Raw genomic sequence first — 16,183 nt, forward strand, 5'->3', positions numbered from 1 at the left:
TTCACTAGTAAAGACCTAGTTCAGACGATTCCCAGAGGCCTGTATGTTTCTATTCAAAGTGCTGACTAAAGTAAAATGTGATTGTTTATTTATATTTTCACTGCACCAGTCACTTCACTCAAGAGCCATCTATTGGACCAAAAAAAAAATCATTTTCAGTCTTCTCCTGACCTTACTGACAAGGAATATCACAGCCTTTAGGCAGAACAGGATATTAATTTTGGTTTCCCTGAGATAGTGAGCTCATTGAGGGAGCAATCTTGGTTTAGTAGTGGTGTGCAAGCCAGTTAGCAGAGGCTACTCACCATCTAATACTAAAAACCAGCACAACAAATAACAATAAAGGTTCCTTAGCAACAGTAACAGCAAGCTGTTTAATGAGTTGGCTTGTTTAGCCATCAAGTCACAACTGCATGGTTGGTTGGAAGGTTTGTATCAGTGTTAGTTTTAAAGTCTCTATCAGGTGACTAAAGTAATGGATGAAAGGGATAGATAAGATAAAACATTATCAGACAGAAGTGTGGAATAAAAAATATTATCGAATTTGCAGTACAAATACTTCTATCAAGGTACTTGGTGCTTGTTGCTAAAATAATTGTTGGTTGTGTAACTGCTTGTAGAATCTGCTTGTTCTCAGCGGTTCACTGAAGCTTTGTGCAATGCAAAAGTCATCTACTGTAGGGTCACAGTGAATCAGAGCTTGGATTTGAAACTAAAATTCCTTGCCCTTGTCCTAAATCACTTGGCCATATTACTACTTTGTGCGTGTCCCAATTTCTTGTCATCGTGTTCTAGAATAGAAAGCATATTGCTCGGACAGGACCACATCAGGACAAGCTGATTAGTACAGTATTACCCTGCTTACACTAGCCACTTTTATGCCGACTCTGTGACTGCTTGGGTCTTTTTGTCTAGTATAAACACAGCTGGCCCTGGTCCAGCCCAGGCATTCTTTAGCTACGGCTAGCAGTGTATTAACAATTGACTATTGAGATGTCAGGAACCAGCGAAATACAAGAAGCTTCATAACATGCAAACTGAAGATGTACAGCAAAATTGTTATGCATATTTGTACGCATTACATTTAAATATCATGCATAATTCATATTTTTTGAATACGTAAAACACCCAGTTTGCAGCTTACCTGGAGCACTGGGGCCTTTCATTAACAGAGCTCACAGTTTAATTGCTATACATTCAAGTATGTGTGATTGCGTTTGAAAGTCCAATGTGCACCACAGGACTCGGATAACCTTGGTGAGGTGAGGAGAACAGAATTCTTGTCACTGAAACAAAGTTCAGAGCTTTCAATGCATAGAAAAAAAACTGATTTCTATTTAATACAGTGGCTTCAAAAAGTGGTTTGACTCCCCAACTGGTTTGTGGTGCTTGGGGTGTTGTAAATCTAAATAAAGTAAAGGGGGGACGTGTATCTAATTACAGTCTATGATGCATTGTTGTCTGCAGAAATTATCAGAAGCCGTAAACTACAGTGCCAGTCATAAGATATATCTGTGTTCTCAATTACTGTGAGAATCCTAACCTTGGAAATATTTTGGCTGTTGAAGATCACAGCATCTTTTAACCAAAAAAAAAGTGAGAGCTTTTTGAGCTTTAGTCACTTACATTCTGTGTGACACTGCAAGCGAGAGATCAATTAGCACAAAATGTAACAACCTTGTGGTCTTGGCTTTTCAGCTGACCTGGCTGTGTACCAACAGTAGCATTATTCATCAGTCAATGTGCTATGAACATGAACACTGCTGGTAGGCAGCTGGTGGAGCAGGCTGGGATAAAGGAGACTATTCAAGATTGTAATTCAAAAGGCTTGAATTCATTAAAGTCAAGTTCACACTTTTTGGAGAGATAATGGCATTCCTCTCAGTGTAGCTTTAACTTATTGCTTCTGAACTTAGAAAACAAAAAATGGCTTTCTAGATCAGTTGTAAACATAAATGGTTATTTTAACAGTGCTTGAAATGCACTTTTCCATGCACTAGCCACCATGGTTAGTGGATGGAAAAATCCACCGGCCACACAGACATTTTAAAGGCCAACATCGTTCCGGGGGGTGACGACAAAACAATCTGCCTCATTTGTGAAGATATAGCTTCTGAGATGTGTTGGGCATCTGCCCTCTCCACAGACTGCATGCACACACACTGCACAGTCACCAGCCCTTTCTGGCAGAATCATACATGTACTAGCTCCGCTTCTATGACAGCGCTATCGGTTGAACCATCTGACATCACTGACAGGAACTTTGCATCTTTTATTTTCTCTTGCAGCTGCCTTCTTTCTATAAAATGGATTCCTTGTTTCAAAAAATAAATTAACAAGCACTGTATGTATGTGAAGATCACAACCGAGAGTTTACAGTAACATACGATCTGTTCATTTACATGCTTGCTCAGCTAATACAAATCTCATTTGCTGACCTACACAGCTACACGTAAATGCTGTGTGCATACACAACCAAACAATTTTCAGTGCATGACATACTGCATTTTAAAGGAAATAAAGGCAGTGCCTAATCAAATGGGTTTTTACGTCCATTTCCAAGATTTCACTGAGTTATGTTCACGATTTCTATGGCCTCCGTGACAAAATCCTATCCTTCTTCATCGTAAATACCAAATAAGAGTTTATTTTATTTAAAAGTGGTTGCATTACAGTTTACTAGCAATCATTTGAATCCCCTTTTCAGAGTTTGTAGCACGCAAAATAATAACAACAGAAGATATTGGACGTACTATCCTATATTGGGGGGGGGGGGGGGGGGGATATCTTGTAGCACAGTAATAATATTAATAATAACAACGTGGTGAATCTGGGGCAACTTTGTAATATACTATACAGTGTGTTTAAAACAGCAGCCGCTGTATTAAAATTAAAACTTCACTGGTTACACTTTCAGTGAGGGTAAAATACTCACAAGTTGATTGCATTTCTTCAGCAATTGATACTCATGCGTTCTCCTTTTTTATCTGATCTTTATAATCGGCTCTATCGGCTGCATATACGCAGGGATAAACACTGAGCAGCTTCTCGACAAACAAACACTGAGCAGCTCCTCGACAAACAACCTGTCATCCATTTTGGCGTTGTAATAACTATAGCGACGAGGTCAAAGTTGTTTTGAACTGTCAGCGACTGCAGTTTGAGCAGGACTATTGCCGGTAGAAAGTATAAGCTACACGGCGACACGACAGCGATGATCGCCAGTTGCCTTGCTGTTCAATGACAGTCGAGCGATGTTAAGTGTACAAAAACAGTTAATGTGAAATTTACCCGCCACAGACCCGCGTTTGGCGGTTGTTAATTTCAAACCCTGTTTTAAACTTAGACATGTAAATTAAATAATGTTTTATTCAACAAGAAATTCTCAAAACCGCTACACATTAAAGCCTCTTCAAGACTGGGTTCCACTAACAGTGCAGTCATCTTAGGAAAGGATAAGGCCCAAAATAAAGCAAGTACTAGGATACAATAGCCTTGTACTGTGTGTTTTTAATTTCTTTCCTGCTCACTAACTACTATAACCCTGAGCTCCAGACCTTAAGAAAAAACAGTCCCAAAGATATGGCTGCTGGTGAAGACAAAAATGCATGCACAAATCTGAAAATAAACATTTAAATCAAACTTGAGAGCATCAGAATCGGGGGTGATTACAGTACGAAGGCTGCCCGTGTTGGGAAATGAATGTCACTCACATGCTTGCTGTAGGTTTTTATTTCGAAGTGCAGAATTTTAAAGTGTGTTAAATGTGTTACACAAATATAAGACTTTTGAAGTAGTTGTGCTTGTGCATTTTTTAAAGAGTATACCAGGTGCTGTATAGTTTAAACTTGGAGTACACCAGAAAACAGTTGTTAAGTTGGTATGGTTCTTCAATTGGCATTAATGTAAGTTCTATTATACATTGCTGAAGTGTTCTTATTTATGGTAATGGCTCTTAACCACCATTTTGTTGTAACAAAACATTCTGTAAAAGTGCACAAGTCTCCATTTGTATCTTGTTAAACTTAATATCATGTAATATCCTTTATGCGTCATAACTTTTTTTGGAACTTTTTGTCTGTTCCTTTTCTTTAATAAATGTGGAAATAATTATAAAGTAGCTACACCCCAAAATGGTTTTAAAATAAACTTGGCTTCACCTTTTGGGTAATAAGATATATTTCTGATATATTTTTCTTTAATATCACAAACATACTGTACTGAGAAGGGTGCTTCCCTCAATGAGACCCTTCTAACCGATTCAAACAACCCCGTTTCGAGGGGTTTGCTGCTCTGGGCATGATGGCTACTTTAGTATTGTCCCTGGTGGCAGATCTGCACATGTTGTCTTTTTTTAAATATCCACTATTTCAATGTTACCCCTCTGTTAGTACATTTTTATAATTTAGTAGAATTATTTCTAGAGTACCTTCTGTCAGTTTGATGCTCCATGTTTTTTTTTTTATGTAACACTGCACCCCACTGCATCAATGAATTGAAAAAGTATGTGAATCATGCATACAATATAATCATACATTATAGTAGGGATGAAAGAGGGGAGACTTAGGCCTAATTGTTTCTCTTGTGCCAGGAAGACTTGCTCAGGGAATAGTAATCAGAGTTAAACGTCTTTAAACTCATTTGAGAGATTTATCATATTTTTTTTTTCTAGGTTGCATCAATCACCAAAGAAGAATCCCACCTCATTGCGGAAGGCTGTTAGTCCACTGGCCTGGTGCAGACAGGTGCTGGATCATCCAAGTCCTGATGTAGAATCAAGAAAAAGATCATTAATACACAGGCTCGAACAAACCATGTCAGGTACAGTACAGTTTCTGGGTTACAATACCTTATATGTTCATTAAAAGTAGAAACATTGGCAGGTTTATAGATCGAATTTAATTCTGACAAGTGCCTGGAGAGTAAATAAATGCAGAAATATATTGAGGTGTTAGTCTTGTTCCAGGTGGTGATGAAATAATCTTTATCCTTATTAAACACAAAATGACACATCCTTTAATTATTTGATATGGTACAACCCTTGACTTTTCTGGTATTTCCTGATCATAAAAGCAGCAAGTACTTAAACAACCTAATTTGAAATTGGCACCAAAAGTATGAATTAAACACGACACTTATTTGGTTGATTTTTGATGTATGTATTATACTGATGGCTTCATTCTAAAATATTTTTGTTCAATCATTATTACGTGTTTTTGGGTTTGTTTACAGTGCTCATGCCAATATATTCAACCTAGATATTTTACTATCTTGGATGAAAAATACTTACTCCAAAACTATATCAGATTAGCAGTGTCAAAAGGATTTAACAGTTTGAAATAAATTGGCTTGTACAGCCTAGAACCCTCTTTTTTATGAAGATTTTACCTGAAAAGAAGACTTTCATATTCTATTTTTATCCCCCACTGGTTTATATAGTGGAGGCTTTCATACATGTGTATGCAGTATATCACACTGTAGATTCATGTCATCGGAGCGCTGTATTTATTCACAGGATGACCTTTAGTTCTGTGTGCAGATTCTTTTGATGTTGTACAGACTAGGGATGTGCCAGTATAAAATGTCCACGGTATGGTCCACGTCAAAAAAATACCATGGTAGCCTTAATATCACGCTATACAGGAAGTACATCATGCTAGTTATAAAATGAAGGCTTACTAAAAATGGAGAAATAGGCCTAGTTGTGTAAATTACTAATTCGCAAAAATAACACACACACAAAAAAAAGGTACCTAAACCACCAAACTGGTATACCGACTCACCCCAAGTAAAAACCACACGTGTCACTGTTTAAACCTACAATTTCATAACGGCATCAATAGCATAACAAAGAGGCCTACATCAATTGTGTATACAGATATTCACTTTGATTTGCCTTTGAACAGTTTTACAGGTTACGTTTCTGAAATGGAATAAGCTAACTTATTAAAATGTTGTGCGTACTAACATGTTTATTTTGCCTTTAATGATAAAGTGCAGTACTTGCTTGATAGAACAAAGATCAGCTGTAGGGGAGTGAAGTATATAATCAGATTCCTAAAGGCCTTTCCTGTATTAAAGCATGAACATAACCAAATTAAATAATAGTGTTTTAGTTTTTTTAATAAAATATTGTAGTAATTTACCAGCTAAATAATAGCCATTAAATGATGTGCCCTTGGGGTACTTTAAGATTGAGGTAAAAGGAAGACTTTGATGCAGTTTCAACAAAATGCCAGAACTGTATTGGTGGAACTAGTAATGGAGTCACTTTACCTTCATGACAGAGGATTTATTTGCAGTCCTATTTGTTTAGCCTCTTAGTATTTTTAGACTCTTCACTAATGCTTTGCTGTAAGTTACTGTAGACTGTTGGATAACTGTTTGGTATCAGTGTGTGCAGTTGCCATGGTACAACATTTTTGGAGAGAACATTTGTCAGTGCTCCTTTTAAGCCTGTCGGATAAAGCTGTTGCTAAAGGAGACTTTAGGTGACTGCATTATTTCGGAGAATACTGTGTTTAACAACATTGTGTGTGCGAGAGCCTTCAATTTTTTAATAAAAAAATTATTTATGGCATCAGTTTAGGCTGACTGTTAAAGCACTGGAAAGCAAGGTTACTGGGAATGTATTAATAGGAATAAACTATTTCTGTAGTTTCAGAAATGGAGGGGATCATTTGACTATGATCTGTTCTGTTTATATAATTAAACAATACTGTAGACTAGGGGTGAGACAATACACTGAGGTTACGATATGATACGTGTCGCGATACCCAAGCCACGATACGGTTAGTATACGCGATACTTATGAAAAACTCATTTCTGCTTGATGGACTTGAAAATATTTCAGATCTATACACAGATTCAGTTGAAAATCAGTTATATGTATTTACCACTAAGTAGTGTAGCACTTGTTTGAGTTTAAAGACAAAGCAGTATGTCAGCTAGAGTTTCTGGGATATCAGATTTAACTTAATTAACCAAATCTCCTGACCACATTTCTGAGAGAGGGAAAAAAATACTAAGCAATGTGTTTGATAACTATTAAAGTACAAACTTTGTTCATGTGTTTCTTTAGAAAAATCTAAATATCAAGTCTTTCAGCATTAAGATGTGATATTTTTTATTTAAATGTTCATGAGCGTTTTTGATTGCACCATACTAAACTTTAACGCCGTAGATTATTATAAGACTTTTATTATTATTATTATTATTATTATTATTATTATTATTATTATTATTATTATTATTATTTTAGCACCATTTGTATTTTTCAAGTTAAGGTATATAATTTTATTTTGTGTACTATTCTATACTGTGCTGTTTTTAAATGTGGTTTAGAAATAATTTAAATTATTAGATTTAAATTAATGATAAAATTAGTATTAAATAAGTAATTTTCATCAGGATTAACACATTTCTTTAAAGAAAGTATTCAACCAATATGGGCGCACTGAAGAAAACTTGTAAGAAATGTAAAAATGCAATATGTTTTGTCATCTATAATAGAGAGAGAGAGAGAGAGAGAGAGAGAGAGAGAGATTTACACCAGGTTATGATAAGGAAACATTAAAAGGAGAGCAATACATTAAAACTGGTAAAACCAAAAAGAAAAACCATAGCTATTTATTTATATGAAATAAAATGCTCTCCCACAAAAAGAGACACATAAATATATGGCATTTAAATACAAAAACTAATAACTTCAGTAAAATTAGCAAGTTTTTAGACACTGCTCGCTTCCTCATTCCTCTCTGTCCACAACAAACAAGGCAGGCTGTCTCTGCCTCCTCTACACTCCCATTGGCCAGAATCACAGTTGTCTCAACTCCCATTGGCCAGGCAGCGATTGTTCTGAAGCCTTTAGTACAGTGTCAGTATTCCCTGCTTGCTAGCAATGGAATACAGAAAAAAAAACATTCTTTCCTCTACTCCAGCTTAAATTCCGGAAGCGGCTGGCCGGCACATTGCACAATGGAGTATGTCTAGGATTAAGTGGAGTTTACATTCAGACAACCAAGACCTTTTCTTTCATGATTTACAGTTTAGTAAATGTGGCATATTAGCTACTCATTTCAAGCTTGTGTCGCGCAATACACGAAGGTGTATCATGTTGTAAAGTATCGCTATGCATTGATGTTGATTTTAAAAAGTGAGTTCCGATGTTTGTTAAGAAAATGCACAAAGTCCTTTTCTTCAGTTAATAATAGGTTTATTGTAATACATGCAGGGAAACATGTCCAAAGTACAGAACAGACAGATTTCCAAGTTATTATGACTTTACAAGATGTTAAATACCCCTTAACACAGGGCAGTTTCTGGTATGTAACCAATGGTAAAGCGACCTGTTAATTGGTGTTGGTATTTTTACGTGCCCCCCCCCCCCCCCCACCCAGCCAAAGCCTGAATTTCAAAGGGTCCTTTGAAATTCAAAGTAACCAGATCTTACCCTGTTTCCCCAGACAGACTGGGTGTTGGAGGTGTGTGAGATTACAGGGGGAGAGAGAGTTCAGGATTTATTCCTTCTTGCTATAACAAGAGAATTGTAAAATGGTTAAGAATGTCCGCCCATGTTGTTGCATGATCTGAGTGAGATACTTAAACATGAAGCAGAAAGGTTCAGGTTTCTTAATGCACACACATACACAGAAATGAAAGTAGTGTCTTTGCACCCCAACTGGGATGTGTTCAAAAGATGTGACTATATGTCATGTGCTGAGGTAGCTTTGAAAATGGCTTGCCAGCAAGAAATGACCATTTATGTTAACCAGCTATTGTTGTGTTTATTATCTTGGGTGTGTCAGTTTTTTTTCCCTCCAGCTGCCAGCAGTTGTTCGTTGGAGACGGTGCCATTGGTTAATATGCAACTTCAGATGACCTTACCACTCCCTCCCACTTCCTCTGCTAATCCTTATGAACTAACACCGCATAGGAGATTTGTGAATTTAGTCACTCAAGTGCATGGAATGTGTGCTGTAAACAGACAGATCATTAAACCAAGCAGAGTAATATCTGCTGTTATTTCTCTTTTCCATGTTACAACATGCATCGATACACAATGAATAGTCTCACCCCTACTGTAGACCCTACTGTGATTCCAGATGATGTGTTCCTATACGAATTGTTTTCCACCGCTTACTGGTCATCCTCCTTTCCACCATTGTTTCTCTTATGATCAAGAAAACTGTCTGATCTTGAAAGCTTGTGTGAAAAATCACATGAATGTACTATTTAGATGTTATTAGGGTTCAGGATTGCTTTCATAGTTTGTTGCCAGTTAAAGGAAGGCATTGATTTATCCACAGCAGAGGTAACCATTTACAATCCTTAACTCCTCAAAAGCAGAAATATTTAAATTAGTGCTGGGACGAACACAAGACTTTTATGTTTGGATATTATTCATAATTTAAATATTTGATCGGATAGTCATTCGTTTTTTCAAAAAGTAATAAAAGCCATTATATTGCTCTGAACGCAGGCAAAGACAACATAGCAGCAGGAGGCGTGGCCATGGCTCCTGTGTGTGTGTGCCTTTATATCACAGCAAGACCTTACAATATGTAACACGTTAAAATAGAAAAATATCCCAGGAGTAAAGAATAAGTTGCGTTGGACTTACTTTACCCCAGTGAATTTCCATATTCATCTTGGGGAGGCAGGGTATATATTTTTCCTATTGTTTGTTTTGGGTAAATATGTATGACATTGGACATTTGATTCCTAAATTATTCAAACCAGAATGCATTCCAAGACTAATGAGGCACTTTTTCTTCCGTGCTTGGTTTTCAGAGCAGGTGGGGAAGACTGTACAGTCATGCAAGCACAGACAGGAAAAGGTCACTATTTAGTTTGTATATGTAGCCTAATATTTTTTATAAGCCTGTATTGCAAGAACTTTTTAGGCGTTCCCTTGTCTGTGTAAAATTACTAACTATTAATTACTAATAGAAACCACTTGAGTCACCCTGAGATTAACTACAAACGTTCCGCAGCTGAAAACATTGATAAAGAAACAAAAATGTTAAGATGTCACCATGCTGAGGTAAATGAAGCAGATTTGGACAACCAGGAAATGAATACAACTGAGGAAAGCGCCAAGCGCCCGACAAAGTGGGCTATGAAAGTTTTCCGGGACTGGCTAACTGAAAAAAACATTGACATTGATTTAAAAACAGACAGGGAATGCAATTTACAAGTTTAAAAAGTGGTCAAAATAAAATGTTAAACAATACACACACACACACCTTAGGTAAACAGTTATAGCAACACATGGGAACGTGTAACACAATAAAATAAAAAGGTCCTTATGTACCCTTTAAACTAACCACCACTAAGCCACTGTATAAATATCATGGCAGATACAGTCTTAACAACATCCAACAATGTATTAATTGGAAACATAAGAAAAATACTGAGAGCTGGGAAATACAAAACAAAAAAAACACAATGCTATTCCTCCTCAGCATATTGAAATGTTATTAAAGAAACAAACAAAGAACCCTACTGACACACTGCCCAATAAAGTTGCTTACAAAGTACTTGACTAAACTTCCGCCTGATACCCCAGCCCTGTACGTTCACCCACACCATGTGCCACAACAATGCCTTGACAAGGAAGACATCTGGTATACCAAAGAGCCACTTCGTCTCGTGCCTCACAAAGCACTCAAGGCGTGGTGATATCTCATAACACACACCCTGTCGTGAATTATTGCTTAATTACAATAATTGTTTTATGAAATCTGAACTACACCCTGGCTCACTCTTAAACTGTCCACCAGTATATTAATCTATCTTAAATCCTTCTGGCCTGATAAAGCTAATTAATAAATTGAGGGCGCTTCTGGTCCATTATTTATCACTGTTAGAAGCAAATTATTATTTTTGTTTTTTTTGTTGTAGCAAACAAGAGGAGAAGTCTCTATGGCAGTTCATACAACACAACAGCTGGTTACTCGAGCCCTTACAGTCCCAACACAGGGAATAGCCCGTACAGCAGCGGCTTCAACTCCCCTTCCTCCACCCCACTGAGGATTCCCATTGTGAAGCAGCTGGTGTTGCCAGGCAGTTCAGGTACCTCAGTGCTGAATAGCCTGATTTATATGTTGCATTTACTGTACTTGTCTAGATACTGTAGCTACATAAACTGAGGTTTAAAGAAAAAAAAAAATCTGGTTGGGAAGGAAGATTCCAACAGAACCTTACAAAGGTGAATAAAGTAATTCCTAGTCACAATCCCCACTGTAACCTATCAGTATTGGATCTTCCACTAACTGGGATCCTCTTTGGTGTACTGTTGTCTTGCCATAAAACCCTGGCCTTACCTGCCTTTATGAACATTTTAATAACATAGCTAGGATGTTCTTGAGGAAGAACGGGTATCTGTATTCACAAATGTCAGTCAGTATTGAATTAATGTTGTTTTTAACACCCACTTTTTTTGTTAATTGAGGTAATTACAAAAGCTCTACTGAAAGGAACCCTCCCATCAGTCCTCAGTCCTCGGTGGACAGTGAGCTGAGCACCTCGGAGATGGACGAGGATTCGGTTGGGTCCGGGTACAAGCTGAACGACGTCACAGACGTGCAGATTCTAGCAAGAATGCAGGAGGAAAGTGAGTAGTGGCAGTGTTGTCTCATTGTGAAACTGTGTGCTCATTATGTGGTATGTGCTATGCAGAAAACACATAAGGGGCTGAAATACAGCCCATTATGTTTCCTTCAAATGCAACAATAAATGTGTTCTTAAACTGCAGCTTGTACCATCTTTAGTTTCTCATAATTAGCAAAAAAATGACTAAACTGGTCTTTGGAAAGCCCAAATTGCGTAATCCTGTTGAACAGCTCTTCCTCTCTCCTTTACTCTTCAGGTCTCAGGCAGGAGTATGCTGCCACAGCATCACGTCGTAGTTCAGGCTCCTCTTGTCACTCCCTCCGGCGAGGCACCTACAGTGACCAGGAGCTAGACGCCCACAGCCTGGAAGACGAAGAGGAGGCCGTCCACCCCGCCTTCCACACCCCCATCAATCGCTTCTCCCCGTCACCCCGACACTCCCCACGTCCATCTCCCCGACACTCCCCCCGCAACTCCCCACGTTCCCGCTCCCCGGCACGGTCCCTAGAGTACAGCCGTGCCTCTCCACAGCCAGGCATCAGCCGGTTGCAGCAACCACGCCTCTCCTTACAAGGACATGCCCCTGACATACAGACTAGTTCTGTCAAGAACGAAGGTAGGCACCCTGAATCTGAGTACAGCTGCAACTTCAGTGGGGCTTACATTGGAGTCCTGGGCTTGTCATGGTACTTGAACACAATATGCAAATCAGGAATGGAAATAAGACTCCCATTGGGTAGCATTTTCTTACATTCCAGATTTCACAGTAAACACAATTATACACAGTTCAAAATTAATAAAACCGGGAGTGGATCAATCTTCTATATAATGGGATACTTATTTCTATCCCTGCATTTACCCTTGCTGTGCACTGGTATCATTTAATGTGCTAAAATACACAAACACAACTTAAAAGTGTAAAAACCAAGGCATTTGAAAGCATTTCATACTTCTCATTAGCATAACTTCATTACCTTTGTCCCAACAGGCAGGATTTATCAAGAGTGAGTTTACTGCAGTGTGCCCTTGTGGTTCAGCAAGAGTAGAGATGGGTAGCCCTAGCTACACAAATTCAAAAGCTTGTTATTTAACCAGGATATACATTTAATTTCAAGTGGGTCCTGGCAAGTGAAGGCAGCAAGAAATGACATTATAATAAAATCAATGGCAAAAAAAGACAAATAATTTAAACAGGATAAAAACAGTAATACAAAATAAAAGCATAAAAAAGTAAACCATTCCAAATTATGTGATTCTTGTCATAGTCCGTATTTTGTATGAGTGATTTTAAAAAGGTATTGTGAAGAGGCAATATTTTATGTTTCAAAGGCACTTTGGTCTGTATTAGATTTTGAGATTTTAAAAGTAAGCACATCATTTGATCTTGGTGCATAGGAAGAGTTACTTGTCTGTGTAACAGGGAGGTAAGGTATGGAGCAATATAAACTAGTCCAGTGCAGACTGTATAAACTAAACACAAAAATATGAGTGTGCCTCCTATTCCCCAGACTGAACCCTGGCCTAAAGTCTCATAAAGAGTACATCTTGCAGCATTATTATATTATTATAGATGTGAACCAACTTTCTCAGAACTGTATGGGATGCGCTGATGTATACTGAAACAGCATTGTCTATTAAAGGTAATATTGTTTGAAACGACCTTGAACCACCTGTGTCTGTATAGAGAACCAAAATTAACTCTGCATTTCCGTACCAGATGTTCAATATTGTATTCCAAATTTTAGCACTGAATCAAGCCATAAACTAATATTCATATTATGTTACAGTTTCAAGACTAGTGCCATTGTTTGATTCAACAGCAAGATTAATTAACATGTGCAATTTAGGTGTAGATCCAGAGACCATGGTTTTAGTTATAGTGACCAGACATCCTGTTTTTTCAGGACATTCCCACTTTTGGAACAGTGTCCCGAGAACTTTTCTTGGGATGCTCAATTGTTTTTTTTTTTCCCAGAGCATCGTCACGCCAGTAACAGAACGTTGTATTTTCATGCAGGTTTGCTGTGTTACTACCATATCTAACTTATTACAATACAATGACACTTGATATGACTAAATGGAAGATTGAATGACCAGTAACCTTAAAAAGCGGCTGTACAGCACCGTGCAAATCTGGAAAATTACTGAATCATCACCCTGGCTGCCTGAAGAGGTTAAACTACTGTAGTCTAACAATAACGACTCATACATGTACCATAGTATTGTGTTGGAATTATTCTCTTAATCCACGATATTTGTATATCTGCGTGCAAACGACTGCTTCATGTAGGCAACAATTGCAGAAATCAATACGCTGTCATATCGCATTGCGAAGCTTGTTGTGGTTTAAACACTGTGTGCATCAAAATAGACCATCACAACAATAGGAGGGGCTGTAAAATATGACAAGTATTGGAAACATATTTTCTACTGAAATAATTCTATATTCACTTTCCGTTCACCACAGGTACCCTAAGAAACTTATGTTGGTGAATAATACAAAGTCATTTATGAACTAGTTATTTTCACATTTGTGAAATTCATGTTGTAAAAATATTTTAAGTTTCAGAAAATTATTTCTTTAAGTATACATTGTATGTTGTTTTTTTGCAATAATGAAATACAGTAGTTTCAGGTATCCAGGTGCCCATTTCATTTCTTTTATTTATCTATTTATTTACATTGATAGTAGAGAGTGCTGTATGATACAGATACTGTAGTTTAAAACAATTACAAAAAAAGAATTGCATCTTTGTTTTATTTTACCTTCTTTAAAAAAAATAAATCAGAATAAGCTGCCTAGAGGCAGGATATACAGACGTGCTCAAATTTGTTGGTACCCCTCCACAAAAAACGAAGAATGCACAATTTTCTCTGAAATAACTTGAAACTGACAAAAGTAATTGGCATCCACCATTGTTTATTCCATATTTAATAGAAATCAGACTTTGCTTTTGATTTTTTATTCAACATAATATTGTAAATAATAAAACAAATGAAAATGGCATGGACAAAAATGATGGGACCGCTAACCTAATATTTTGTTGCACAACCTTTAGAGGCAATCACTGCAATCAAACGTTTTCTGTAGCTCTCAATGAGACTTCTGCACCTGTTAACAGGTAGTTTGGCCCACTCTTCCTGAGCAAACTGCTCCAGCTGTCTCAGGTTTGATGGGTGCCTTCTCCAGACTGCAAGTTTCAGCTCTTTCCATAGATGTTCGATAGGATTCAGATCAGGACTCATAGAAGGCCACTTCAGAATAGTCCAATGTTTTGTTCTTATCCATTCTTGGGTGCTTTTAGCTGTGTGTTTTGGGTCATTATCCTGTTGGAGGACCCATGACCTGCGACTGAGACAGAGCTTTCTGACACTGGGCAGTACGTTTTGCTCCAGAATGCCTTGCTAGTCTTGAGATTTCATTGTGCCCTGCACAGATTCAAGGCACCCTATGCCAGGCGCAGCAAAGCAGCCCCAAAAGATAACCGAGCCTCCTCCATGTTTCACTGTAGGTATGGTGTTCTTTTCTTTGAAAGCTTCATTTTTTCATCTGTGAACATAGAGCTGATGTGACTTGCCAAAAAGCTCCAGTTTTGACTCATCTGTCCAAAGGACATTCTTCCAGAAGGATTGTGGCTTGTCAATATGCATTTTAGCAAATTCCAGTCTGGCTTTTTTATGTTTTTCTGTCAAAAGTGGAGTCCTCCTGGGTCTTCTTCCATGGAGCCCACTTTCGCTCAAAAAGCGACGGATGGTGCGATCAGAAACTGACGTACCTTCACCTTGGAGTTCAGCTTGTATCTCTTTGGCAGTTATCCTTGGTTCTTTTTCTACCATTCGCACTATCCTTCTGTTCAATCTGGGGTCGATTTTCCTCTTGCGGCCGCGCCCAGGGAGGTTGGCTACAGTTCCATGGACCTTAAACTTCTTAATAATATTTGCAACTGTTGTCACAGGAACATCAAGCTGCTTGGAGATGGTCTTGTAGCCTTTACCTTTACCATGCTTGTCTATTATTTTCTTTCTGATCTCCTCAGACAACTCTCTCCTTTGCTTTCTCTGGTCCATGTTCAGTGTGGTGCACACAATGATACCAAACAGCACAGTGACTACTTTTCTCCATTTAAATAGGCTGAATGACTGATTACAAGATTGGAGACATGTGTGATACTAATTAAAGAAACGAATTAGTTTGAAATATCACTATAATCCAATTATTTATTATCTTTTCTAAGGGGTACCAACAAATGTGTCCAGGCCATTTTAGAATATCTTTGTAGAATAAGCAATAATTCATCTCTTTTCACAGCTTCTTTGCTTTATTCTATGACATACCAAAGGCATGCAAGTATACATGATAAAATAGCTTTTAATTTCATCACTTTTCAGGAGGAATGAAGCATTATTTCAATGAGCTGTAAGGGTACCAACAAATTTGAGCATGTCTGTGTATATATATATATATATATATATATATATATATATATATATATATATATATATATATATATATATATATTCTACACATGAAGTAAGGAAGCGGTGCTGACCCTGCCCAAGAGAAGTG

General features: G+C 37.6%; 1 protein-coding gene across 2 annotated transcripts in view; it reads left to right on the forward strand.

Moving 5' to 3' along the window:
* LOC117420540 (SLAIN motif-containing protein 2-like) overlaps positions 1-16,183 on the forward strand; it is a 35,766-nt gene that overhangs the window by 1,428 nt on the left and 18,155 nt on the right. For both annotated transcript variants that reach the window (XM_034033993.3, XM_034033994.3), the window contains exons 2-5: positions 4,673-4,821; positions 10,906-11,076; positions 11,456-11,617; positions 11,873-12,232. In XM_034033993.3, coding sequence (XP_033889884.2) covers positions 4,673-4,821; positions 10,906-11,076; positions 11,456-11,617; positions 11,873-12,232 — 842 coding nt within the window. The remainder of the gene's footprint in view (positions 1-4,672; positions 4,822-10,905; positions 11,077-11,455; positions 11,618-11,872; positions 12,233-16,183) is intronic.

Source organism: Acipenser ruthenus, chromosome 1, assembly GCF_902713425.1.
Source record: "Acipenser ruthenus chromosome 1, fAciRut3.2 maternal haplotype, whole genome shotgun sequence".
NCBI lineage: Eukaryota > Metazoa > Chordata > Actinopteri > Acipenseriformes > Acipenseridae > Acipenser > Acipenser ruthenus.